At 36.2% G+C, this 26,564-nt stretch overlaps 1 protein-coding gene across 1 annotated transcript in view; it reads right to left on the bottom strand.

Moving 5' to 3' along the window:
• Positions 1-8,681: 8,681 nt before the first annotated feature.
• The window catches only part of LOC136035396 (26S proteasome non-ATPase regulatory subunit 5-like), a 45,740-nt gene continuing 27,857 nt past the window's right edge, over positions 8,682-26,564 (bottom strand). Inside the window, exons 6-8 of the mRNA XM_065717177.1 lie at positions 20,230-20,339; positions 15,770-15,959; positions 8,682-8,942 (exon numbers count right to left, since the gene is read on the bottom strand). Coding sequence (XP_065573249.1) covers positions 8,734-8,942; positions 15,770-15,959; positions 20,230-20,339 — 509 coding nt within the window. The 3' untranslated portion in view covers positions 8,682-8,733. The remainder of the gene's footprint in view (positions 8,943-15,769; positions 15,960-20,229; positions 20,340-26,564) is intronic.

The following is a 26,564-nucleotide window of genomic DNA, read 5'->3' as shown; positions in this document are numbered from 1 at the left end:
TCTTCTGGTATTTCCCCTCATTTATTTAAAGTTGCTACTGTTGTACCTTTGCATAAAAAAGGTGATTCTTCTCTAATTTCAAATTACAGACCTATTTCTCTTCTTCCCGTCATCTCAAAGGTTGTTGAAAAAGTAGTGTAACGTCGACTCTCTTCATTTGTATTTAGTACTAATTCGACTGCTGGAAATTCTCTCATCACTAACCATCAGTATGGTTTTCGTCCCTCATTCTCTACCTTGCATGCAATTTCTGATGCAACTGAGTTTGTGTGTGTTATTCTGGACAAGGGCTTTTGTGTTTTGGGTCTATTTCTCGACTTTTCAAAGGCCTTTGATATGGTTGACCACAATGTTCTTCTGTCTAAACTATCTTTTTTGGAGTGCATGGAGTCCCACTAGAATGGTTTAGGCCCTACCTCTCAGAGAGATCTCAGTATGTTTTAGTTAACCGTACTTCTTCCTCTACTTTGCCTGTATTGAAAGGTATCCCACAAGGCTCTGTGCTTGGACCACTTTTGTTTCTAATTTACATTAATGATCTTGTTGATGGTCTTCATCCCCATGTTCACCCTGCTCTTTTTGCTGATGACAGTAACTTTTTCATTGCCGCAGTGGACCTGCCATCTGCCACTTCTATAGCTCAAGGTCTTCTTGATAAAGTAAAGGATTGGTGCTGGTCAAATGGTATGGCTCTTAACAGCCGAAAGAGTGCCATTGTCAACTTCAGGACCCCTTACCGTATGCGAGACTTACAGGAGCCTATCGCCCTGACTTTTGGGAACGATATTATACCACAAGCTACTATGGTGAAATTTCTTGGTGTGTATCTTGACTGTTTTCTTTCTTTTAAACCGCATATAACTCACATCCGTTCCTTAATCCTCCGCCAGCCTTCAATGTTGCACCGGATTAACTCATTTCTTCCTCCTGATATTATGGTTTCTCTTTATTATGCTTTTATTTATCCTTACCTTTCTTATTGCTGCTCTGTCTGGGGTAATACTAATAAATCTCTTCTCTGCTCACTTTAAAGATTCCAAAATAGGGCAGTGAAGGCTACTTTTCTTCTCCCTCGGCTTTGCCCTTCCTCTGATCTTTGTAATGATACTGGAATAGCTCCGCTGGATCATATTATAGGTAAAAGTACTCTTTATTTTGCGCATTCTGCTTTTCTATGTACTCTCCCACCGCCCCTACAGCAGTTTTTCTCACGGACAGGCTCAGGTAGGTATTTTTCTTCTTTACGTAATTCTTCTCGACGATTTATTTTACCAAAACGATCTTCTACAGCAGCCCAGAGATCTCCAGTATATCAATCAATTCTATTATGGAACTCCATCCCTTCGGATGTCCCTCTTTTTCTTTCTGTAAAGGCATTATTTCGTCGGGTCTTTCCAATTCAATAGTTTTTCTCTCTCTTTATTAATCCTTTCCTAATTTGTATGTCTCTTCTCTTCTTTTAAAATCATTTTCAGCTATATGTTAAATCTCCTTCTAAATCTTCTATCTGTTAAATATCCTATCTATTCAATGTCCTTGTCTTGTTCCAGTGTTGTTTTTTTTTGTATATATTTTATAATAGTGTTTTATTCTTGTTATCTGTGGTCCATTACAAGCAAAGCTTCTTGGGCCTAGTAACCACTTTACTTTTGGAATACGTTTTTCTTTTAGTATCAATAAATTGATTGATTGATTGATTGATTTTACCAAGCTACCATCCTTCATCCCTAAAACGTCATACAGCCACATTAATATTCCCTTTATTAAAGCCCTAAAGTGTGGTGAGTGTGGTCAAACCCCATTTCTGGAGCAATTTATCAATTGATACAGAAAAAGAGTCCTTGTACAAAAGAGTCCTGAAACAATTGTTCTGGAAAACATCTAAAATTTCTTCATTGGCCTTTCGGAACACCAGCGACTGAAAGCAATCTTTGATCAATGCAATTACTGTAGTTCCAAGAGCTCATATTTGACAACCAAAAAAAAAAAAAAACCAAAGTGCCTAGGCTATTCTACTTTATATATAGTTTTTGCATTCACCCGCCTTACTAACCATGATATCTATAGAGAAGTATCAACTGAATCAGTTTCCGCGCTATGTAGCATTTAAACGAATTAATCTTCCTGACATTAATTGTAAACCTATTCTTGCATTCGAACTCTTAAAACTTCCAAAACGGATACATATCGTTAATATTTACGTAGGGTACTCACATCACCTGAAAAATTTAAGTATGAAAGAATTTCATTTTCCGCTTAACTCTATGTTCTCCCATATCATTTGATGTGTTCTTTAGAAGAAATTACATTTAAAAAGAAACAGTTTTTTTTTAACTGAAAGTAAGGAGCGACATTAAAACTTCAAACGAACAGAAATTACTCCGTATATGGAATGGGTTGTCCCCTCCGCAATCCCTTGCTCTTTACGCTAAAGTTTTTAATTGTTTTAAAAAGCAGAATTGTGGCAAAGAGTCAAACTTTAGCGTAAAGAGCAAGGGATTGCGGAGGGGACAACCCATTTCATATACAGAGTAATTTCTGTTCGTTTTAAGTTTTAATGTTGCTCCTTACTTTCAGTTAAAAAAACTAGTTTTTTTATGTAATTCCTGAACGTTTTTGAATTAATGCATGTTTGATTTTGGCTCTCCACACATAGATTATTAAAAAGGCAACTATAAATTTTGATTAGTAAAAAATATACGTAACTTAAGAATTAGCTTACGTAACAAACTTTTATTATTTTTATTATTCTTAAATTTTTATTATGTATATGAGGGGGTTTGTACCCTCGTTAATACCTCGCTCTTTGCACTAAATCGTAAGTTTTGTCCTAATTCTTTAAGAATGACCCCTGAATCCGAAAGGCCGTAGAATAAATAGTTGAAATTACTAAAAATACTATAGCATAAAAAGCGAGGTATTTATCTCCTCCTAAATACCTCGCTCTTTATGCTAAAGTATTTTTAGAACCCCTCATATGCGTAATAATCTCTGTTCGTTTTAAGTTTCAATGCTACTCCTTATTTTCAACTGAAAAAACTTTTCCATGTTTATTTTTTCATTGTTTTTTTTTATAGTAATTTTAGAAAATCCTGCGCCCTTTTCATTGAATTTCTGTTCGCCCATGACATAATTCTCCAAGGAAAGATCCTCCCACATATCTCCCTCCCCTCAACCCCACCCCCAAAACCAAAAAAAATCCCCTGAAAACGCTGTACACTTCCCAGTAACCATTATTATATGTAAACACTGGCCGAAGTTTGTAACTTGCAGCCCCTCCCCCAGGGACTGTGGGGGGTAAGTCACTCCCAAAGACATAGTTATTATAGTTTTTGACTATGCGGAACAAAATGGCTATCTCAAAATTTTGATCCGTTGACTTTGGAGAAAAATGAGCGTGGGAGGGGGCCTAGGTGCCCTCCAATTTTTTTCATCACTTAAAAAAGGCACTAGAACTTTTCATTTCCGTTAGAATGAGCCCCCTTGTGACATTCTAGAACCACTTGGTCGATACGATGACCCCTGGAAAAAAAAACAAATAAACACGCACCCGTGATTTGTCTTCTGGCAAAAATACGAAATTCCACATTTTTGTAGATAGGAGCTTGAAACTTCTACAATAGGGTTCTCTGATACGCTGAATCTGATGGTGTGATTTTCGTTAAGATTCTATGACTTTTAGGAGTTGTTTCCCCATATTTTTTAAAATAAGGCAAATTTTGATGGGTAAGACTAAACCCACCAAACTTTTGATGGGTAAGACTAAACTTGGTTAAACTGATATATTTAAAATCAGCATTAAAATGCGATTCTTTTGATGTAGCTATTGATATCAAAAACCCCATTTTTTAGAGTTTTGGTTGCTATTGAGACGGGTCGTTCCTTACTACAGTTCGTTACCACGAACTGTTTGATCAATCAGTACAATGCATACAGACGGGGATAGGACACAACCCTCCTTAACCTTTATTAGTTTAAAAAAAATCCACAAAACAAGTTTTCAAAGAAAAGCCAAGAGCTCCATTAAGCCAAAAATGAGGAGAAACAAAAGTCAAATAATCATCCAAGCGTAAAACTGCCACAAATCACTATCAATAGATAAATGAAGCTAAAAACGAACAGAAATTACAATAAATAGCCGATTCAAACTGTAAACGAGCATAAATCAACATGATTTAAATCAACATAAATAAACCTGATGTGTGTTTTGGGGAATGATAGACTTGAGGGGGGAGGGGGCTGATTGCCCTCCATTCAATTTTGGCTCTTAAAATGGACACTAAAACTTCCAACTTCCAATCAAATGAGCTCCATTTAATCAAAAGCTTATATGACCACCCGTTCCATAAAAACCTTATATGCCCCGGTGCGTAACTTACAACCAGTTTCTATGGGCTCTGGAAGATGGTGTCCACGATAAGGATATTGTTACTTGATTCTTGGACTATTGGTAACAAAATTGTTACTTCAAAGTGTCGACTGAATATGTTTCAGAAAAAGAGGATGCCAGGGAGAAAGGGGCGGGCTAGTTGCTATCCATCATGTTTGATTCTTTAAAGGTAACTAGAACTATACATTTCCAATCAGACGAGCCTCTTCTAAGATATACACGACCACTCCTTCCATTAAAATCTTCTATGCCTATGAGGCATAACTTAGAACCCTAACCCCCACACTCTTAGGATTATGTCAATCCCAAAGGCCTTATTATATGATCTTTGGATTGTTCCTGAACGAATGGCTATCCCAAAATGTCCATTGGAAGCATTAGGGGAAATACAACGTGGGAGGGTGGCTACTCTCGATCCCTTTGACTCTTAAAAAGGGCAGTAGAATATCTTGCTTCCCATCTAATGAGCCACCTCTGGTGTTTATACGACCCTGTTTTCCAAAAGAACCTTATATGTCCTCGGGGATAACTTAGAACCCTTGCGCCGAGGGCTGTGAGGGTGGGGGGGGGTGTCATCCTCGGATATAAATTCCAAACCTTTTAGCTACGCTGAACAAAACGGATATCTCGAAGCTTTGCTTAGATTGTGTTTTTGGAATTGATAGTTGCGATGGGGCTTGTTGCCCTCCAACCGCTTTTGACTATTTAAAAGAGCAATAGCCCTTTCAATTTCCAATTGAATAAGCTCTTTTCAAAGTTTCTACGACAATAAATGGCCAGCTTAAAACTTCTATGCGATGTATTTCGGGAAAATACGAGACGTGGGGGGTATCCACCCTCCGATCATTTTGAATCTTATGAGTACTAGAACTTCTTATTACCAATCCAATGAGCTTCCTCCGAAGTTCATACGACAACCCATTCTATAGAAACATTATATGCACCCAGGCCATAAATTACAACCCTTGCCCTGAGGGCTGTGACGGGGTTGTCATCCTCAGAGACACAACTTCCGAACCTTTTAACTTCGCTGAACGAAACAGCTATCTCAAAATTTTGATTGGATGTATTTGGGGAAATGGTGGGCGTGGGATGGGGATTGAATACCCTCCAATCACTTTCGACTATTAAAGAGGCTTTTTCGAAGTTTCTACAACAAGTCCTTCGATACGAAGTGCCCTGGTCTAAAAACAAAAACAAAAGATAAATAATGTATTGCGCTCATGGTAGCGCTATGATTGCACTTGCACTGCCAATGATTTCACGCACACCAATTATTAGTCTCATTCCATCCCTTACCGCAGAGACGCGATTCTTACATGGCAGCGCTATGATTGCACTTGCACTGCCAATGATTTCACGCACACCAACTATTAGTCTCATTCCATCCCTTACCGCAGAGACGCGATTCTTACATGTAGCATTAATCACCTTAACATACTTAATTGATACGCTCTACAAGGGTAAGGTCTTCCCTAAAGCGTTTTTCATTGGTTGAATCAAATGCCTGTTCAGAATCAATAGAGCTCAGGCATCCATCTGCTAACACCTATGTTGATTATTAAGGTTGTTTTTACCAGGAAATACTGCTAGGTGAGCTTCCATTTTTACGTTCTAACAAAGAATAAGATAGTAAAACCGGAACTACTTTTTTTCTTTTTGAAAGCTCTGCAACTCCTGTCTTTTCCATACTCACCCACTTGACCTTTCTCACTTACTCTGCCACAAAACGATGACAAACTTTTATTCTTTTAAAGTGAAAATATTTTCTGCAACTGAGAAAACATATTGTAACGAAAAAAACGAGGATAATCACAGCCTGTGAAGAAGAAGAAGAACATTATGTAAATATTCGGATTGAGACCTCTGCTCAGCCGTCCTTAGTGCAGAATTAAGAAAAAGAAAATCCAGATAAAAGCCAGCCGGACAATATAAAAAGCAAATCTTAAAAATAAGCACAAGAATAGAGGAGGCCCTTTCCTAGCAGCGATGAACGAGCAATGGAATAAAAACTTCCATATTGAATGGCTTCAAATAGAACTTCATTTTATGCAGTGTTTTTTAGCACTAATCACTAATATTCTCCTCTTTTTTCACTGACTTGGATAATCCTTATTTTATCTTAGCTACAACTTTTTTTTCTTTTTTAGGAGCCCCTATTTTGCAATACTTTCTTACCCACGACTTACAGTACATCACTATACTTACTATAACTTTCTTTGAGAATTCACCTGCTAATAATAAATATATAAAACGTACCGGTACCTCTTTCAGTCACAAAACGTGTCTTGTAAAGTTCCACGAAAGAAACTTTAAAAATGCATCAAAAATATGAAATTGATATCTACTCCCTTATGATTTCTGGGAATATTTCTGATATACGATGTTATTACGAAAGTAAAGAGTAACATTAAGCCCCAAAATAACCAAAATTTATTCCATATTGGAGGGGGACTGCCCCTTCTTCATAAACACCTCCACTGCTTGGTCGCAGAAACCTCAGAGTTTTGTTCATTAGATCGGAAATAATCTACAAATTCTAGTCCTTTTTTAAAATCAAAAATGATTGGAGACCAGCCAGTCACGTGGGGGGTGGTATTTTCCAGGGGAGGGGGAATTTTCCAAGAGTGTTTTCTGCGGAGGGGGTGTTTTAACGAGGGCATTTCTGCAGGGTTGGGGGGGTATATTTTAGGAGAGAGGGTAAATGCCGGCAATTAATAAATCATATTTAAGATTCAATTGAAGGTGCAACAATTCTGCATGTAAAATCGTGATCTACAATTGATGCAGTATTCACAGTAAATAATTGAGATAGAAATGAAGACTGGAAAATGTATAGTTGCCCTTTGTACTGCAGGTACGAGTTCTAATAAGCTTACATAGTATTCTTGTTCTACCTTATTCTTTTATTGCTACTATGTTTTTCTTCCTGTAAAAAATTTGGACGAGGAAGAGAGGACTAAAGAAGGATCTATTATACTTTTTCATAGTTGAAGAAGACCAAAAATATGGTATTTTCCAAGGTCAAGCAAAGACACTTACAGGTTTATGGAGATAACTTGTTCAGTGCGGCTGAACCTGCCATTTAATGTCGGTGCATTTATTTAAACATTTTTCTAAGGTTGATTAAGAAAATCAAGATATAGCTTGTTTCAACGGATGGCTGAACTTTCATCTGCTGTTTCTTATTAATTTTTACATTGACTATATTAAAAATTAGCTGAAATTTACCAGTCTAAAATGTAACACGGAACTATTTTTTTGCCAAATGTAGTAAGATGGTCCTACTTTTTTGCCAGGTTTTAATCAGCTTTCTTATTCAACTACATTTATAAAAAGGTTTTACTCCAAATCAAAGATCCAGCATTCGAGGCCCATTGAGTAAGTTTATATTCAAGTATTTACTTTCTTGTCAGTCCAATAAACTTATGACGACTTTACAGCCCATCATAATGGTTTAGCCTTTTTCAAGAATTTTTTGAATCTTAAACTTATTCCTTTATCAATTCATCTTTTACAGTATTTTTTACTCCATAAGATCATTTATAGTAGGAATTGGGGATAGTGTTATATTCTACAAGATTCAGTCTAGGGATTCACATCTATGTTTTGCGAAATCAATTAATTATTCCTAGATTCCATTTACATAAGCTTTAGGCATTTTTTCCCTTTCTTTAAATCCTGTCCCTCCTCTCCCTACCTTTTCCCTGTCTTTAAATTATGTCCCTCCTCTCCCTCCCACTCTCTACGAGTTTCTCTGTGATTAGTTATTTTCGCCCTGTATAAACCAAGCTTTAAAGAGTTCTAAACTGATTCAGTCAGTTTTATTCTTTTATCATAAGAGATAATTGATTAATTGGCAACCAAATCTAGTGTTTTGCTCGTCTCAATCGCTTTGTAATTGTCTTGAAAGAATTCAGATTTCACGTACAACTGACTAAAACAAAAGCCCACATGAGATCAAAGCTGAGTCAGGAGCTAGAGATTTCTTAAGCCGACTGCAGGCAAATATTGAATATCAGGGAGGTACTATTTTCTTGTTCCTGTTCTACTTAGAAAACAGATTACCATAGCATCAATCGTAAGAACACCTCCTAGAAGTGAAGTGTTTAAAGGAGGTGAAAACTTCATTGAATCGATTATACCATTCCTGCCCCCTTCATCAGTTCTTCAGCTCTCCTCACAAAAATCAAACAGCGCCCATGTGTGCGGGGTTTAAATATAATAACCAGTTTTTTGTGCAATTTAAACAAAATTATTCTACCGCCTGTTTCATTAATATTAAAAAACGAACCACTGAATATTTTATTTATTACAAAAATAAGAAAAAGAAGAAGAAATTATCACTGACGACTTTCCATTGCAACATCAGCCTGGCTTCTAAAAAAGTACGGTCCCTCCCGAAAATGTTCTTGAAACAATTTTGATAATCCTTCACCAAAAATGTGTTTTGCAGAAGGGGAACGTGATAACTTAGCAACGATATCATATTTAGTATTCCTACATTCTTGGTTGGGTTCAACTGCTTTATCCATCAAAAACTCGGGGAGACCTAGACAAAATGACAAATGTAAGACATAGCACCGTAATATATAACTTAATCATAATATGTCCATAATATACTTCCAATGCACAAGTTTATCATCAAAATAGCAAATGTTTGATTTTCATCCAAAGACAGTCCCTTCCACTTTGGGCACTGGGCATGGGAAGTAGATTATGCAAATTGGTCAATTAATAAACAGGCTTCATAGATACATTCCACAAAAAAGTGGATATCTTACACCAGAAACCAGAATCAAACAAGGAATTCCAATCTGTATGGTTGAAAGATGCGTTAGGCGCATGATGACTTCTTAATCTTTAAGGTAAAGTATTAAGTTCTTTAAAAATACATTTTATTAAAATTCAACGACCGTTGTATTTGCGCAGTCTTTCTTAAAGAATTGTGACAAAAACTCAAATTTTAGAGTAAAGAGCGAGGGTTAATGAAGGGTAGTCTTCTAAATATACGAAACAATATCTGTTCGTTTTAAATTTTAATTTTGCTACTTACTTTCAGTTGAAAAAAAATCTTTTTTTATTTAATTACTGACCGTTTTTCTGATTATGCCAGGAAATTCCCTTTCCTCCCTCCCGTGTAAAATTTACCCTGGATACCCCCAAAAACTTTCCTCACAACGGAAATTTCTTCCCGTGAAAAATCCCCCCGAAAATTTCTGTATATTTTCCAAAATATCAAACACCGTGTACTAACAATGGCCAAATTGCGTAATTTTTCAGCCCTTTACCCAGGGACTATAGGGGGTTATATCATTCCTAAGGGCATATTTAGCAGACCATTTAGCTACGCTGAATGGTTGTCCCAAAATTTTGGACTTTGGGGGAAACAAGGGTGTGGGAGGGGGGGTAGTTGATCTCCAATGTTTTTGGTTACTAAAAAGGGCACTACTACTTTGATATTCGATCAAGTGAGCCCTATTTTAATCTTTTCGGATCACTTGTTCCATACAATCCCCCTGGGGTAAAAAAAAAAAACAACAACAAAGAAATACACAAAGACGCATCAGCGCTTTTTCTTCTCGCAGAAAAAGGCAAATTTCATACTTTTGTATATAGGAGCTTGAGACTTGTACAGTAGGATTCTCTGATAAGCTAAATCTGGTGGTAATATTTTCACAAATATGGCTTGACTTTTTAAGAGTATTTCCCCTTTTTTTTGAAAAGCAGGTAAATTTTCGCAGGCTCGTAGTTTTTGATGGCTAAGATTAAACTTAATGAACTTCGTATATTTCGAATCAGCATAAAAAGCCAATTATTTTGATGTATCAATTGTTATCAAAATTCTGATCTTAAAAGTTTCGGTCACTACAGAGACGAATCACTCCTTACTTTTAAAGTTCGTTAACGCGATCTGTTTGATAAAACGGAATAGCCAACATTAAATCATATACAAGAGCTGCAATCAAAATCCAAGGATCCAAGGGGGGAAACTGCCCTACCCCAAGATCTGTTCTGGCATTCTCATTCTTTGTTATTTCTGTTTTTCACTCTTTTTTAAAATAATTCTTCAATTTGGTCAATTATTGGCACCTTGTCACATTGCCCCCTCCCCCCAAGATTTTGCTTTAGTTCCACCTATGGTCGAGCAACAAAGATTTCAAAGAAAGCGTGAAAATTAAGTTATTTTCCAAATAACGAAAATAGTTCCAAATAGACTGACGTAAAGTTGAAATTAAGGTATAGCTAAAATGCTGTAGTTTGGAGACTGTTTACAAAATATTTCGATTTAAAACCAGAAATGAGTTGGCAGAAGAAAGGAACTTTTGGGAAAATTCTAACTTCAAGAACAGAAGAAGATGTAAAAAAAAGTAGCAAACACGTTTCGTACAAAACGCTTTCAGAACCATTTAAGAGCTTAGCCGAGAACGTAGCAGGGGTTCGTGTATGCCAGTTCCAGCGAAAATTTTCAAATTCTTCTGAGACTATTCATTCATAAACAAAAGGAAAACCAATTGCCCGACATTTTGAACTGGAGACCATGCTCCTATCTGTACATATTTACCCTACAGTATTTAGTACCATGCGACTTCTAACTCTTTCCAAAGATTAAAACTGTGCATAAAGGATACTGCTGAGCCACTATTCCTGACAATTCTAGGACCACAATAGAGTAACTGAATCTCCTCCCAGAAGAAGCCTTCTGGAAATACTTCCAGACATGGATTTAATATCAAAGCAAGTTCATTGGTGAAGATGGACAGTAATTTGAAGGAAATAAAACCAAATTATACGGGCATTGGAGCAGCTTTCCAAAACTCCAAAGCGACATTTTAAAATTTAAGAACAAACTTTAACTGTTTCATAAAAAAAAGGATGATAATCAGTCAAGACTAGCGAAATGTCATCAAGGTATTAGTAATACAGTAGACACGACAAGAAAAATTTACCTATATTAAGTAACATTAAAGCGAACCAGAAACTGCTTAAACAGATTCAATGTTACCCATAGTTATTATTTTTCCTATCTTTATCATAAATATATTCCGTAACCATGAATACGTAAAAATCTTAGCTCCAATAATCTTAGCTTTCACCAGAAATATTTAACTAAAAAATAATGCAACTCTCAAAACTTTCTACTTTTTTTTAACTCGAAAGCATACGTTCAGCTTCTTTGAAGGTTTTCATGGTTATTTGTCATAGATGCAGCAACCTAGTAAAGAGCAAACTATAGCCCCTAATACCTAAAATTACGACCATTTATTTAAAGAGTCTTTCTAGTGACAAATATTTCTCATGTAACACTATTTTGAAAATAATAATTTTCGTTTGGATTCGACTGAACAATAATGTTGTAATCAGGAGAGGAAATCGTTTAGAATTTCGAAAAAGAGCTTAAACACACTCAAAAGTCATTTTCGATTAACATAATAAGTACATTAATGAAATCATTACTGTCTAGAACACTTGAGTGGAGGTTTACAGCTCCTATGTTTAATAGCAAATACAGACACATTGCAGCACTGGTAGCACTGATTTATCTTTTTGTTATTTTTTTTTTTTTTTCGTAATTCTTTTTTCAGCGGTGATAGTGGTAAACACGTTGTCGCAGAATATTAGGCGAAGGTTAGTTTAAACCAAAATAAATCATGTGGATAATTTTTGACGTAAAGAAAATGATCTTGACACAGAAATGGCCGAAATAGGGCCACAATCCTGGAGATTTTAAATTCTGAGATAACCAATCAATTTCCCATGGTCTAACGCCCTTAACTGGAGGTTTACAGCTTGCCATCTTGAAAACCAAGGAGATCTATAGGAGACACTATCCAGAATCAACAAATAAACAGAGGATTTACTGCAGGCGATACCGAATCAAAGAATAAGGAAAAAGGAAAGACAACAGGGAATTTAAGGATTGATGACATTACTTAAGCCAAGGAAAAATATTTAAAGGAAGGGGTTAAATTATTGTTTGCATTGCAAATTTAAGGGATTTAGCAAACTTAGCAGAGGTTGCTCCAGAAGGCAACGTTTATAGTAGCGAAAAATGTGCTAAGACATTAACGAAAATGAGCCGATAATTAAAGAGGTTCTACAGGAAACGTGAGCAAATTAAAAGCTAAGAAAAAAGTACCAACAGAGAGGAAAACAAGGAGTGATGACATGACAAATAAAGAAGATTTAATGGGAGGTATTAGATAAAAGGAAGAATAATCCTGACACTATCATCTAAAATAAGCATTATCACAAAACATGGGGATAAGCTATACAAATGAAATGGTTTACATCACCTGATTAACTTCTTTCTACAACCACATCAAGCAAAAGTCGTAGTAAGAACACATCTATAGACCAAATATGCTTAGCTCTGATTATTTGTCGGGTGAGCACGACGATCGGAATGGCTTGTCGTGGTTCGCTCTTATCTAAGTTTAAGCTAAAAACCAAAACAAAAAAGAACAGACGGCTTTCTCCTACTTGTAATATATCAACGTGAGCCGACACCCCGTACAAGTAATCAGAGCCGACTACCAACAACCCTTTATATATTCATGACTACATGGGGAGGCAACACATAATAAGGAGTATGTGAAGCTTCTCCATTAAGACTATTCTCGTTTTGGTGTTTTCCTGATCTCTAAACTATGCAAATTTCTTTATACCGTTAACCCAATGAGGCTTACATATTTGGAATCACCGTAAAAATCAGATTCTTTTGAATTATATATAGCTATCACAAGATTAGTGTTATGGTAATGAAAGCCCAAACATCCCAGCTTTACTTCCAGAAGGCTTTATCAACGGAAAAAAGAGCAGTGAGACAAAAGGCTAAAACATACAAGAAAATGATACAGAGATGAAAAACGCAACACAAACAAGAAAGAAAAAAGAAAAAAACAGAAGGTCCATGATACGATACTGAAAAACAATAGTTTCTCTTCGGTGTATGCTCAAAATAAACACAAGTGGAGTGAAAAAAAAAGAAGGCATAGATCAATCTGAGCCATTAGAAACACTAAGGAGCCACTAATTATACAAATGATTTGCTGCTGCAGGAATATCCTCCTACTGAGGTTGGATTTACGTGTGCAGAGCAGATCGACCTGATATGTTTGTCAAAGGCAGTTTCTGGGTCTGCCTCTGTAGCGCGATCCTCTTGGTTGCCGGTGTAGCACTGCAATGGGTAGCCTGAGTATCTCCTGAAATTTTCGAAAGCGAGTACTCTTCACCCAATTTCCAGTTCAGGTGCCATTTTATTGTTCTATAAAGGAGAATTGGTGTAAAATTACTATTGAAAAGTTGTAGTCTCAGCCGTAGAGAGAGGCTTTCAGACCGCCAAGACCAATTAGCTTGACCAATTCTTGTGAATAGTTCTTTTATATTCCATCCTGTTTTGTCAGTAATGCTTCCCGGTATTTAAAATGGACAATTTGCTCTATATGCTGCTCTCCAGCTTTGATGTTCAAGGGCGAGTCTGTGGTTGCAATGCATTTTTTTTTCTCATATTAAATTCTCAGATTCATTTGGCTTCATTTCTCTATGAACTGGTCTAAGAGTTCTTAAAGTCGTTTGGTTGCATGACTCCAGGATGAGACCGTCGTCGGCAAAGATTATAACACTTTTGAATTCCACTAAGTGCTGTCTATGCTGGTGTTTCGTAGTATGTTGTCAATGACGATTACCGCTCACTGCTTTCTCCTCACTGCTTGACGACAGTCGTGAATACTAAGTCCACATATGAACGGTTGGTTCTGAAGCCACGTTCTGAAGACATGCAAAGGTGTCTGTCGAGTTGCGAGCTGATCCTTTGCAATATAATGTGTAATAATAATTTTCTGGGTCCATTAATTTGGCTTTTGTCCAGATAACTCCAAACAATGCTGTCCAGAACTTAAGGTATACCAGAACTGTAACTTTTATTTAGGGCTTATCATTCATCAATGTCAATTATCATTCATCAGTTATCATTTCCGTGGACATTTGGTTTTCGCCAGGCGACTTCCCACTTTTAAGCTTCTATGCTGTTGTTGCAATTTCGAAGGCTGACGAAAGATCCGTATTAATCGTTAAAGCAAATAATGGTGTTGCTAGAATCTCTTGTCAGTTGTCTTGGGGAGTTCTATTCAACAGCTCTTCAAAGTGGCTGGCCCATACTTCATTCACCGCAGACTGTTCAGTTACAAGGATGCGCGAGGGGTCTTTTTCGGCCCATGTTGAATAAAGGATACCTTGCCAACAGTCTCATTGCTGAATTTGAAGGCAGCTCCTGTGTAGTCTCTCTTTGCTGCTTCCGCTCAAACCCGTTTCTCTCGTCTTTACTGGCGCTCTTCTTTCCCGCTTTATCTGCAGCTCTCTATTCTCTGCTTTTGCGCATCTGGCAATAAGGGACTTGCATTTAGATAAATGATGCTTTAACTTTTCCCTCTTCTCTATGTGATCCCATGTTGGGTCATATAGCCACTGGTCCTTTAGGCTCTTGCTTTATCTAATGTTAGCTGTTGCGGCATCGCGGAGACACAGCTTTGTACTTGCCCAGGTTTTTCATTGTCAAGATTATCTGATAAAGATAGGGCTTAAAATCTATTTTGTATCTGTAGGTTTAAGCCAAGGAGTTCTCTGACCCAAAACTTCCCCGAGTCGAAGACTGGGTTTGAGGGAACCTTTTAGGTATTTTCATTCTTTTCAGTTTAAGACAAACTTTTGATACGATTTGATTGTAGTCTGAGCCCACTTCAGCTCCTTCATACCCCATTATATGAAGCGGGCTTGTTGTCCACTCTTTACTTTCTAAAGAATGATCAATCTGAATTTGGACGTGACCGTCAGGAGATGTCAAGGAAGGTTTGTACACTTTGCGATTTGGAAAGAGGGTGCCTTCTATTACAAGGCCACTTAAGAGTACTCAGTCGAACAGTAATTCTCCTTTTCTTTTCGATGACCTAGGCCGTGCTCACCAAGAACCTAAGGAGCAAACAATCGATCATTCCCTACTTTCGCGTGAAAGTCTCCTAGAAAACATGCTTTGTCATTTCACAGCATGTCATTAGCTATGGAGTTCAGTTTTTTGTAAAATTTATGCTTTGATTCGTCAGGAGTGTCATTGGTTCAGTATGGTAATGGTCGCAAGGTGCATGCTTTTGATTTTTTGAGGATGACATTCCACTTGCTGAGGATAAGAATCAGGTTGCTGCCTTTACTTTCATTACAGGGTAACGTTACACAAGGAGAGTGTATTCTACAATACATAATAATCATAAATGTAGTTGGTAATTATACAATCGTTAGGACAAACAGTGTTTCAAACGTTATGACAAAAAAAAATCACCAAAAAATTAGAATGAAAGCAGAGAAGTCGTAAGGTTAGATACGCACCAGGCTGCGAGTTCGCGAGATGTTGACACCAAGGTTGCTCTATTAGGACACTGAGAAGTTTTAAAGCTGGTTGACGAAGCTCTTCAAAGGGCTGCTTACAAATATTGACAATAGTTTCAAAAGGCTTTCTTTCCAGCTTCATAAACCAAGATTCCATTAATTGGAGAAAATCGTTTGACTCAACTTGACCCTAGAAAATAACCAAAAAATAAATGAACTGGGAAACTCTCCAGCTAGTTTGTAATAAGGTTAAATTTTACAGCATCCATAGATCTTTTGTCATCTTTTCTCTTTTTTGAGTTATAGTCCAAAAAAAAGAATAAAGCAGAATAAAGAAACATTTTCTCGTTCAAACATCAGTACGGAGGGCAAACACACAATTTTTGAATATTCAAGAGCATCATTGCCAAGTTTTGGCACTGCATTACCCGTCAAAAATAATTAAGTGTAAAACATGTTATTATGAACCGTGTTTTGAAGCCGGTTATTTCTATCGTATATTGTTTTACACGATCATCACCAATTGAAGTGTTTCTCAAACAAATTGAATTTGAGCATAATGACTTGCCGTATTAGACTAAATTTCAACGGATCAGCGGCTGAAAAGTGATAATGCATTCTTTTAAGCTTAGAAACGAAGTTCATCAATTCTTTGCAAAGAAAAAACACCCTGAGAAACAATCGGAAGCCTGAATGGCTCTGTGGGTTAGCTGTGTTTGCAGATGTTATGACAAACGTCAGCAACGTTAACTTAATATTCTAAGGTAATATCAACTTAATTTGCGATTTGCTCACACAAATCAAAGCTTTCAGGGCATAGACGTTAGCAAAATCGAAGAGTAACAGCAAAAAGTTGCAAAAACACTCCAACAAGCCAGAGAAAACAAAAATTTACGGAAAAGAACAAAAACAACACATTTGCACCAAATACAGGTATCAGAAAGTAAGTATAATATCAAGTGGTTGTTATTTCATGGAAATAATTATTAATTGAAAAAATTAAGATTTACGACAAAGTTAATCATTTTTATCTTAGCTATTTCTAACGGCTGATTAATCATGAATCTCTAGAATAGTTATGTGTTTATGAAACAGACTGAAAAACGAAGTAAAACTTAACAATATTTAAAATAACAAACGCGAATTGATGAAAAATTATCGCTTTTAAAATTTCGAAGCAGAAGCGGAGGGTAAATAAAAGGCGGAAGGGCTACCACATTAAAGGAAGCTTAAATTAAGATTTAAAAGACAAATTAAAATTAAAAACTAAAAAAAAACTAAAATATCACGACGAAAGATACCACGCGGCTGCATTATTGATCCAAATATCTTTCTAGTTTTTACTTTTTAGCAATTTTTCCAAAATGCAGTGCAGCCGCATTGTATGTTTTTTTGGAAATATGTGACCATGTTTTGATTTTATTCAATATGTGTCAAAAATGTTGTATTTTTCTCGATTTTATAAAGATTGCTAGAGGTGTTCCGCTTTTTAAGGTTTGAGATAAAAGACCAAATCATAGGTTTTGTTGTATTCACATGTTTGAGATGCAGTCAATTGCTGCGTTCATTTTCGCCGTTCTATCTAAATCCAATCCCCGGCTTAGTAATAAACCGTTCGTTTGTAAAACCTCGGTTTTACTTTGCGCTTATAAGCCGTTCTTTGAAATGTCGTTCTTAGATCGTCGTTCTTTATAATAACGAACTAAGCATCATACTCTATTTCACTATTTTAGTTTTACTTTTGAGCGCCAAGTTTTAAAATTGAAAACCATGCAAAAAGGAACTACCAGCCAGCGCTTCCATTCTTTAAATTTATGGACTTCATGGAATGGATTGTCTTTGGTTGTATAATTTTTGTTTTTGATGCATCCAAAAGTATCCTTTCCTTTTTCGTTGCGGTTGAGATTCTGTCTGGCTGATTGAAATTCATCTCTGGTTGAAATTCTTCCTGGCAATGTAAGCGCTGTTCAAGCAGTGTTATAAAGCGCTTTTTCAGAAAAAACGACGTTTTTAGAACAGCAAAAAAAAAATCAATATAAGAGTAAAACCGAGGTTATCTTAGTAGAAAAAAAAGATTTATGGATGGCTAAAACAAATGCAGTTAATGGGTCAATACTACTAATGATATAAATCCTTCACAAGTCCGAAATTCGCAAAGCATTAATAATTTGTCAGAAGAGTTCTTTCATACAATGCACCCTTAGCAGGTAATATAGTCGATTTCATTTTCAAAAAAAAAGTCAATTGCACAAAAAATTTCACCTGCTGACCCTCGTAAAATCCAAAATTAGTTATTGTGTTTTCGCACCTAAAAACACTCGAAGCGTTAATAATCCGTCAGGCAGATTCTTTCGCACAAAGCACCCTTCACAAGTATCATAATAAGCTAAACTTACAAAAGATAAAAACTAAGTTACGCAACTACTTTTACCTGCTGACCCTTGCAGAATAATTAATTAAATCCAAAATACTAGTTATTCAGTCTTCAAAAAAACAGTTTAAAAGCTAGCACGAGACTGTGTTGCTTATGCATTTTTTCAGCTGCTATCAGGGTTCGAAAAAAGGAATTTCAAAAGCGATTTTGAGATCTGGGGATACGAATTCAATATATATATATATATATATATATATATATATATATATATATATATATATATATATATATATATATATATATATATATATATATATATATATATATATATATATATATATATATATATATATATATATATATATATAATATATACATATATATATATATAAATATATATAAATATATATAAATATATATATATATATATATATATATATATATATATATATATATATATATATATTTATATATTTCGATTTAGAGCTCTGTTAAGTAAAGATATTAACTTCATAATGGAATAGTGACAGTTCATGAATTTGGTAGATCATGAACTTTTTTAGCAGTATATAACAATTTTTATCAGTAGCATAAACGAAACAGCAAATCAAGACTTAGTTAACTTTGCGCCAAACACCCTTAGGTTTACCCAATAATATCAAGAAGTATCATTTTAATAGCCGAATTTGCACATTCTCAAACATAACACAAAAAAGTATTATATTTGATTATTCATTTCATTTACCATCTTTAAAATTGATTTTTTAGAATGAGGTAATACTCATTTCTAGATACTGTTTTAATGTGTCAAAGGAAGTTTCTCAGTAATTTATTTTAGATTCCTAAACTTTACATGTAATAGACGGTTACATTAGTTATGCTCATTTATTCGACCAAAAAGAGAGCAAAAGTTGTGAAAATATTAGTGGGTTTTCATCCACGACTGATGTGCTTAACCAAGATAAAATTTTCAACTGTAAAAGGCATTGTATTAGACTGTTATTAACTTTCGTCGTTCTTTTTCCTGCAATTCGGTAACTTCGGGATGGTTCTTAGGCAATAACTGTCCTTTATGTAAGCATTACTTTACATATTTGGCATATATTGAATTTTCTATTTCATGAAAGATATTCTTTTTCAAACACAGCTGTAACACAGCTGTTGTAACAGACAGAATGACAGAAAATCCATTTTTTTCCATTACCATTTTCATAATTTCTTTTTGTGTAATTTATGGTCGATCTGACGTCTCAGGAAAACAGGCCGTGTAATTTTGAAGCAAAGTTTCTTGCAAAATAGTAGTTTTTTCATTACTACTTTTAGACGGTAATCACAAGTAAGCATGCAGGCAGGAAGAGCAACTTCAGAACCACAGGCCCCCCTTCCCACCAAAAAATCACATGGTTTTCTTCAAATTTTTTTCTACTTTGCATACTGTGTTTGCCTATTTTTTTGCGTTATAGGGAATCTCTCCCATCCCTTCTCCACTAAAATCCCATGATTTTTTTTTATTTAGTTCGCATTATTTCCGTCTTTTGCGTTTTTGAGAATTCCCCTTTCCCTGTAATAACGTCCCGTTTCAAGTTATTGTTACATAATTTGCCTGTTGTTTTTTGTTTAACCCACCACCCACCCCATTTAGAAAAAAAAAAAAATCAAAAACAAAACAAAAAGGAAAATCAAAAATACAGACATGAGAAAAACATATAAACATGAGATAAACGAACTTTAAGACAATTAAACAAAGAAGCAACTGGTTATTAAATAATAATCGGGTAAAGACAATATTACATTCCAAAATAAAATCCATAAAGGGAGCTTTCTGTCATATTTCCATTCTACAATGAAGGGGCTTGGGGGGGGGGGGGGAATTAGGGGTTAAATTAGCAAAGATTCGGAAATACTAAGGTCTTACCTGGCTTTTTGCGCAAAGAATAAATGTAAGGCCCAACCTCCTTTTTTCGAGGATCTCAATATCTGTTTTTTTTTTTTTTTTTTTTTTTTTTTTTTCTTATGTCCCTTAATAAAGCAAACCACGGGTCAGAAGTGACTCAGTCATAATTACATTCACACAAGCTATTCTTACCTTTAAATCAAATAATTTTGTAAGGACATTGATACATCTAATTCTTGTTTCATTAGATGAGCTCCGTAAAATACTTCCAAAAACTGAAAATACTTCGTCCATTTGGTTTCCTAAAGCACGTAAATGATTAGTGAATGGACGATCAATCGCAATCAGGAAGCGGAAAATTGAACATTTTCCAATGATGATCGGACGAATAAGTATATATTTAAAAAATGATAGAAAACTTCCGTCAATGTTGGTATGTAATGGTATTTAAAATCATTAATCAAGCCTATGTTAGTGTAGACTTAGTAATGAGTGACGCGTCTTCCATTTCATCCCCGACTCTTTATATCGAGTGGATCATTGAAGGCAGTTATTTTAAGTGACAAGTTGACCAGAGTTCATACAGTCCCAAGATGTCCCCCAAGAAGCCCTAGGGAGAAAGAGCCAAAATTTGAAGTCAAAAATATAATCAGACCCGTCAAGACGCCTAAGAATTGACCTCTAAGAAACACTTGACGTGTGCAGCTTCAAGAGCAGGACCAACTAGCAATTCAACTTACTTATTTCAAGACAGGTGGTCCGCAGAAAAGTTTTAATAGAGACGTAGCATTGTTACGCGTCGTTGAAATCATAACCATATAAACATTGTTAACCTGTTTAATTTTATAATTTTTAGTGGTATGGTGGTATACCTTCTTAAGTATATATAGCTGTGGGAAGTTAATCTCATGAATTGAAAATAGTTTTGATTTCCGCATATTTAATACTATTAGTGTTATTATTTGGATTTTCCTGTGAGCATTTTCAAAATCAAACAGGCCGGACAAGCATAGGAATGACAAAAATTATTGCTTGGGATTCTAGGTTGCCTAGATTATTTAGACCTAAAGGCGAGTATAAAAATCATCAACATAACGAATCAAACGCACAGGACTTGGATTTCATATTATCAACATATACAAAACTTAGTCAATTTAAAACCGACTAGAAATTCAGAAACTAGAAGCAGCTATACTGAAAACTATAGATTGTTTTAATTGAGAGTTTTGTTTGGCCGAATGGTTTTATATACTTTAGCAAATTGATCAGAGAGCCATTAGACTTCGACCGATAATCTACTTGTTTTTTCCCCAGAACAACTTCGTATGGAAGGGGTGGTTGGGAAAACTTCGGACGGGGGTCTATAAATTAGAAACTGAAAGTTCTAGTGCCCTTTTCATGAGTCAAAAGTGATCGAAATGCTACGAGCCCTCCTCTCATGCATGCTTGAGATAGAGATTTTGTTCAAAATAGACTAAAGGTCAAATTACTGTGCCTCCGGGATACTATAACCTCCACAGCCCCTGGGAAAAAGACATTAACTTTAACTAAAAGACATTCACAAATAACCCATTGTTTACATATAAGGTTTATTGTTGGGAAAAGGAGGCATATTTGATCATTGGTTTCCAAAAAGGCATAGGGTACTCATGTAAAACTTTTCGTTTTACCTTTTCGAGACTTTAAAACTTTTCGAGATGCTTAGGGGATGTCGAAGAAAAGCTGGTTGTTAAAAACCCCTTCAGTAATATCCAAGAAACTGCTGAGGGTGATAAATTAAAGCTTTAAAGGAATGTTAAGGGGAATGCTCAAAGGTAATCAGAGGGCAACAAGCCCTCTTACCGTTTTTGGATACTCCTACTCTCAAAGCTTATCAAAATTTTGCAAAAACTCATTTTGTTCAAAACAGTCAAAAGGCCAAATAACTATGCCTTCGGGGATGCCATGCCCACCACAGACCCTGGGGCAAGGATTGCAAATTATACAATTTGCCCGTTGTTTGAATACATGACTTATCATTGGGGAAGAGGGGAATGTTTGATCCTGGGGGTGTTTGAAAAGGCTAGAATATAAAAGTGAAACGTCGGAAATGTTTATGGATATGTAGGGCTAAATCAACAGATAATATGTGCATCCAGGTTATCAAAAAGGCTTATCTGCAATGTCATAAGTACGGCTAAGGGCATTAACTTGAAACTTTCTGAGTTACTACTACTATTGTAAATGCCGCAACTCGTGACTGCGACTCCTTGCATCTGCAAGTACGACTAGAACTACGAATAATTTTGTAAAATCAAAACACTCGGTCCCTCCTGATTGTCAAAAGGTTCTATCAGCTATTTTTCAGAAACGGCTGTAGGTACTAACTTTCATGACATGTTGAGGGGGGTCTTGGAAAGTGCTCAGAGGGCAAAGCCCCCCTCCTCGTCCTTTTTAGTACGCTGTTCAAAATTTTGAAATTGCCGCTTTGTTCAAAATAATCCAACGGTCTTATAACAGTGCCTCTGTGGATGCCTTTCCCTCATACCCTTGAGGACAAGGGTTGTAAATTTTGCAATTAGCCCGTTCCTTACGTACAGGGCCTATGGGAAAGGGCAATATTGGCAATATTGGGAAAGGGGAATTTTTTTATACTGGGTGTGTTCAAAAATGCTGAGGCTATTAAGGTGAAGTTTCTGAGAATGCATAAGGGGATATTGAACTAAATCAAAAGACACTATGCATATTAGGTTTATCAAAAGAGCTTATCTGCAATATCTTAGGAATGGCGAAGGGTATTAACTTGAAACTTGCCATTACTACTGCTACTATGATAACTTGCGATTGCGACTATTTGAGACTGCGAGTATTACTACTAGTGAGTATGTGCAATCTGACTTCGACTACGACTACGTGCTACTGGGACGGCGACTACTTGTGACGTTTGCTGCGACTAACTTGACTGTGACTGCGACTATTTGCATTTGCGACTGCAACTACTTTCGATTTTGAATACTTGCGATTTCGACTACTAGTGACTGCGATTACCTGTAACTGCCGCCTGGGACTAAGAATACTTGCGGTAGTGACTTCGACTACTCGCGACCACGGCTACTTGCGACTGTGACTACTTACGACTGCTACAATTAGCGAACGTGACTACTTGCAATTTTTTCTTGGGACAGACAACTTGTGACTGCGAATACCTGCTACTGTGACAACTTCTGTGTGACTGTGACTATGTGCGACTGCTACCGCGGCTATCTGCGACTGAGAATACTGATAACTGCTTTTGACTGTGACTATGACTACTTGTGACAGCAAATGCGACAGCTTGCGACTGTAACTTTTACTGTTTGCGACTTTGACTGCTAATGCTAGCACTTCTACTACCTTTTGAATACAACCAAAACTATTGAACTGAATCAAAAATGTTTAAGTGAAATGTTTAAGTGAATCCAGGTTGTCAAAAGGGATCATCTGTAATATCTCTGAAATAGCTAAGGCTATTAAGTCAAAAATTTTTAGGAAATGTCGACTGGGATATTGAACTAAATCAAAAGACAACATATGCATCCAGCTTCTTCAAATGGTGTGTGCAACATCTCAGGGACAGTTAAGGTTATCAGGTTGAAAATTTCAGGGAATATTGAAAGGGGTATTGAAATAAATCAAAAGACACAATTTGTACCCAGGTTGCCAGAAGGGCGTGTGTGCAATACGTAAAAAAAGGCAAGGATATTAAGTTTGCACTTCCAAGAAATGTTGAGAGGGATTTTAAAACTCAATCAGAAGACATTATGTGTATCCAGACTGTATTTTTTATCTACACCGCACCTAGCAAAGGAACCCCACCAAGGAGTCACGGTCGCGAGTGGCGGCATTTACAATAGAAGTAGTAACCCAGAAAGTTTCAAATTAATGCCCTTAGCCGTTCTTATGACATTACAGATAAGCCCTTTTCATAACCTGGATGCAGATATTATCTGTTGATTTAGCTCTACATACCCATAAACATTTCCGACGTACCACTTCAATACTTTAGCCATTTCAAACACCCCCATGATCAAACATTCCCCTCTTCCCCAATGATAAGTCTTGTATGCAAACAACAGGCAAATTGTATAATTTGCAATCGCCCCAGGGGCTGTGGTGGACATGGCATCCCTGAAGGCATAGTTATTAGACCTTTTAACTATTTTGAACAAAATGCGTTTTGCAAAATTTCGATAAGTTTTGACTGTAAGTTTTGACGGTAAGAGGGCTGGTTGCCCTCTGATCACCTTTCAACATTCCCCTTAACATTCCTTGAAAGCTTTAATTTATCACCCTAAGCAGTTTCTTGGATATTACTGATTGGGTTTTTAACAACCAGCTTTTGTTCGACATCCTCTCAGCATCTCTGAAAATTTTTACCTGATTACCCTATGCCCTTTTGAAAACCAACGGTCAAACATGTCCCCTTTTCCCAACAATAAACCTTATATGTAAACAATGGGTTATTTGCGAAACTTATTGTCTTTTCCCCAGGGGCTGTGGAGGTTATATTATCCCAGAGGCACAGTAATTTGACCTTTAGTCTATTTTGGACAAAATCTCTATCTCAAAATTTTGATCAGATCTCTTTTGGGGGAGAGCATAGGAGGAGGGCTAGTAGCATTTCGATCACTTTTGACTCATGAAAAGGGCACAAGAACTTTCAATTTCCAATTCATAGATCCCCGTCCGAAGTTTTCCCAACCACCCCTTCCATACGAAGTGGCTCCGGGGAAAAAATAAATAAATTATAGGTTGAAGCCTTATGGCTCTCTGACGAATGTGCTGAAGTATATAAAATCATTTGGCCAAACAAAACTCTCAATTAAAACAATCTATTTAGTTTTTAGCATAGCAAAAATGGCTCACGTCATTTGACACTGTTGAGTGAGAGAGAGGGGAGGTTACTAAACCAAGCTCATTAAGGACAATTTGTTTTTTTACGTTTGAATATGTTATGCAGTGAAATTCTGTCTGTTTTAGGTTCCCATCTTTTATTCATAATAAATGTTCCTTCAGAATTCCGAATCTTATATAACCTATTTTACACACGGCAGGAACACTTCGATTTTGTCCAAGTTTGTTTTTTAATATATTTTTCTGCCATGCCATACTAAACGAATAAAAATATTTTGCTATTGAAGCATAAATGAAACCCAAAACGAAGAGAAACTAGACCTCCGTTGCCTGTGCAACGGGAAGTGTTGCAGCAACTGTGCCCTGTTCCTTAGGGTACAGTTGCGGAGCAACACGTGCAACTGTGCCCTACGGGACACAGTTGCGGAGCAACAGTCTCCATTATGTCCTTCAGAGGACATTTTTCTAATGCGGCTTCGATTGTTATCTTGAAGCATCTTTGATATGGTTTTATTTCGAGCTCCTACTAAACTGAGTTTGGTAAAATGTTTAGCTGGTCCAGAAATAAACGAGAAACATCAATAAAAGTTCTATATGAGTTCATAATTATTTTATCTCTAAAACGTTTACTTCCGAAACTAGGGCCGTCTTAACTTGACGCCAATTCGAAGTATTATGTTTCGAGACGCACATTTCGGGAATTATTTCCGGGAAATCTGAAAGAGATACGGAAATAACGTCTTATAGTTTTCTGCTTAACTTTTGATGGTCTAAGCTAGGAAAATATAAAACAAACCAAATTCACCAAAAAATTTAAATTGCCCCGAGGGCATGACAAAACTTCCAAATAGAAAAACCCACAGAAGGAATTTTATTTCGGAGAAACTATTGTAAGCTCCAGTTGTTAGGAGATCGAGACCTGTCGAACCGCGTTGGAAAAAAAATTCTAGCTGGTCCAGAACAGAAGTTACCTCTAGAACGTCGAAACTTCGGAAATTATTTCTTAGAGAACGAAGCAACTTGGTATATAGAACACTTCACTTCTTCTTGCATACTTTTCATAGTACTACTCGATAATAATATAAGAAACATCAAAATCGAAAATTTGAGAAAATTCCAAAAAAAATCGGAACGAGATGGACTTTTCCGGAATTATTTCCGGGAAATCTGTAAGAGCTACGGAATTTTGTGCTCCGGTTCTCGAAGAGACAAATGAAAGTTCTACATGAGTTCAGCATAACTGTATTTCTAACAAGTTTATTTCCGAAGCTAGGGTCGTCTTAACTTGACGCCAAACATCGAACGCAGAGTTTCTAAGAAAAAAACGGTTTTATTTTTTTTTATGGAAAACTGTTAGAAATTTTAGGAACTTCTCTGGAACTTTTTTACTCTGTTTCACGTTTCCCTTCCCTCTGAAAAATCTCAAATTTTTAACTCTTACCACTTCGGAGCTACAGGTCGCTGATCACGGTGAAAAAAAAAACAACAAAAAAACAAAAAAAAACTACGAAAGCAGTAGTGTTGCTCCGCAACACAATTAAAAGAGCCATCATAACAAATATACAGTCATGGTTTACAGTTTTAGACTTTTACAGTTCGGGAAGAAGGCATTACCCAAACTCTTATTTGTAGTGATTTTTGTTCGTTTTGAACTT

This window comes from Artemia franciscana, chromosome 14 (genome assembly GCF_032884065.1).
Source record: "Artemia franciscana chromosome 14, ASM3288406v1, whole genome shotgun sequence".
Taxonomy (NCBI): Eukaryota; Metazoa; Arthropoda; class Branchiopoda; order Anostraca; family Artemiidae; genus Artemia; species Artemia franciscana.
The sequence above is the reverse complement of the archived record's forward strand: the minus strand, read 5'-3'. Positions and strand labels throughout refer to the sequence as shown.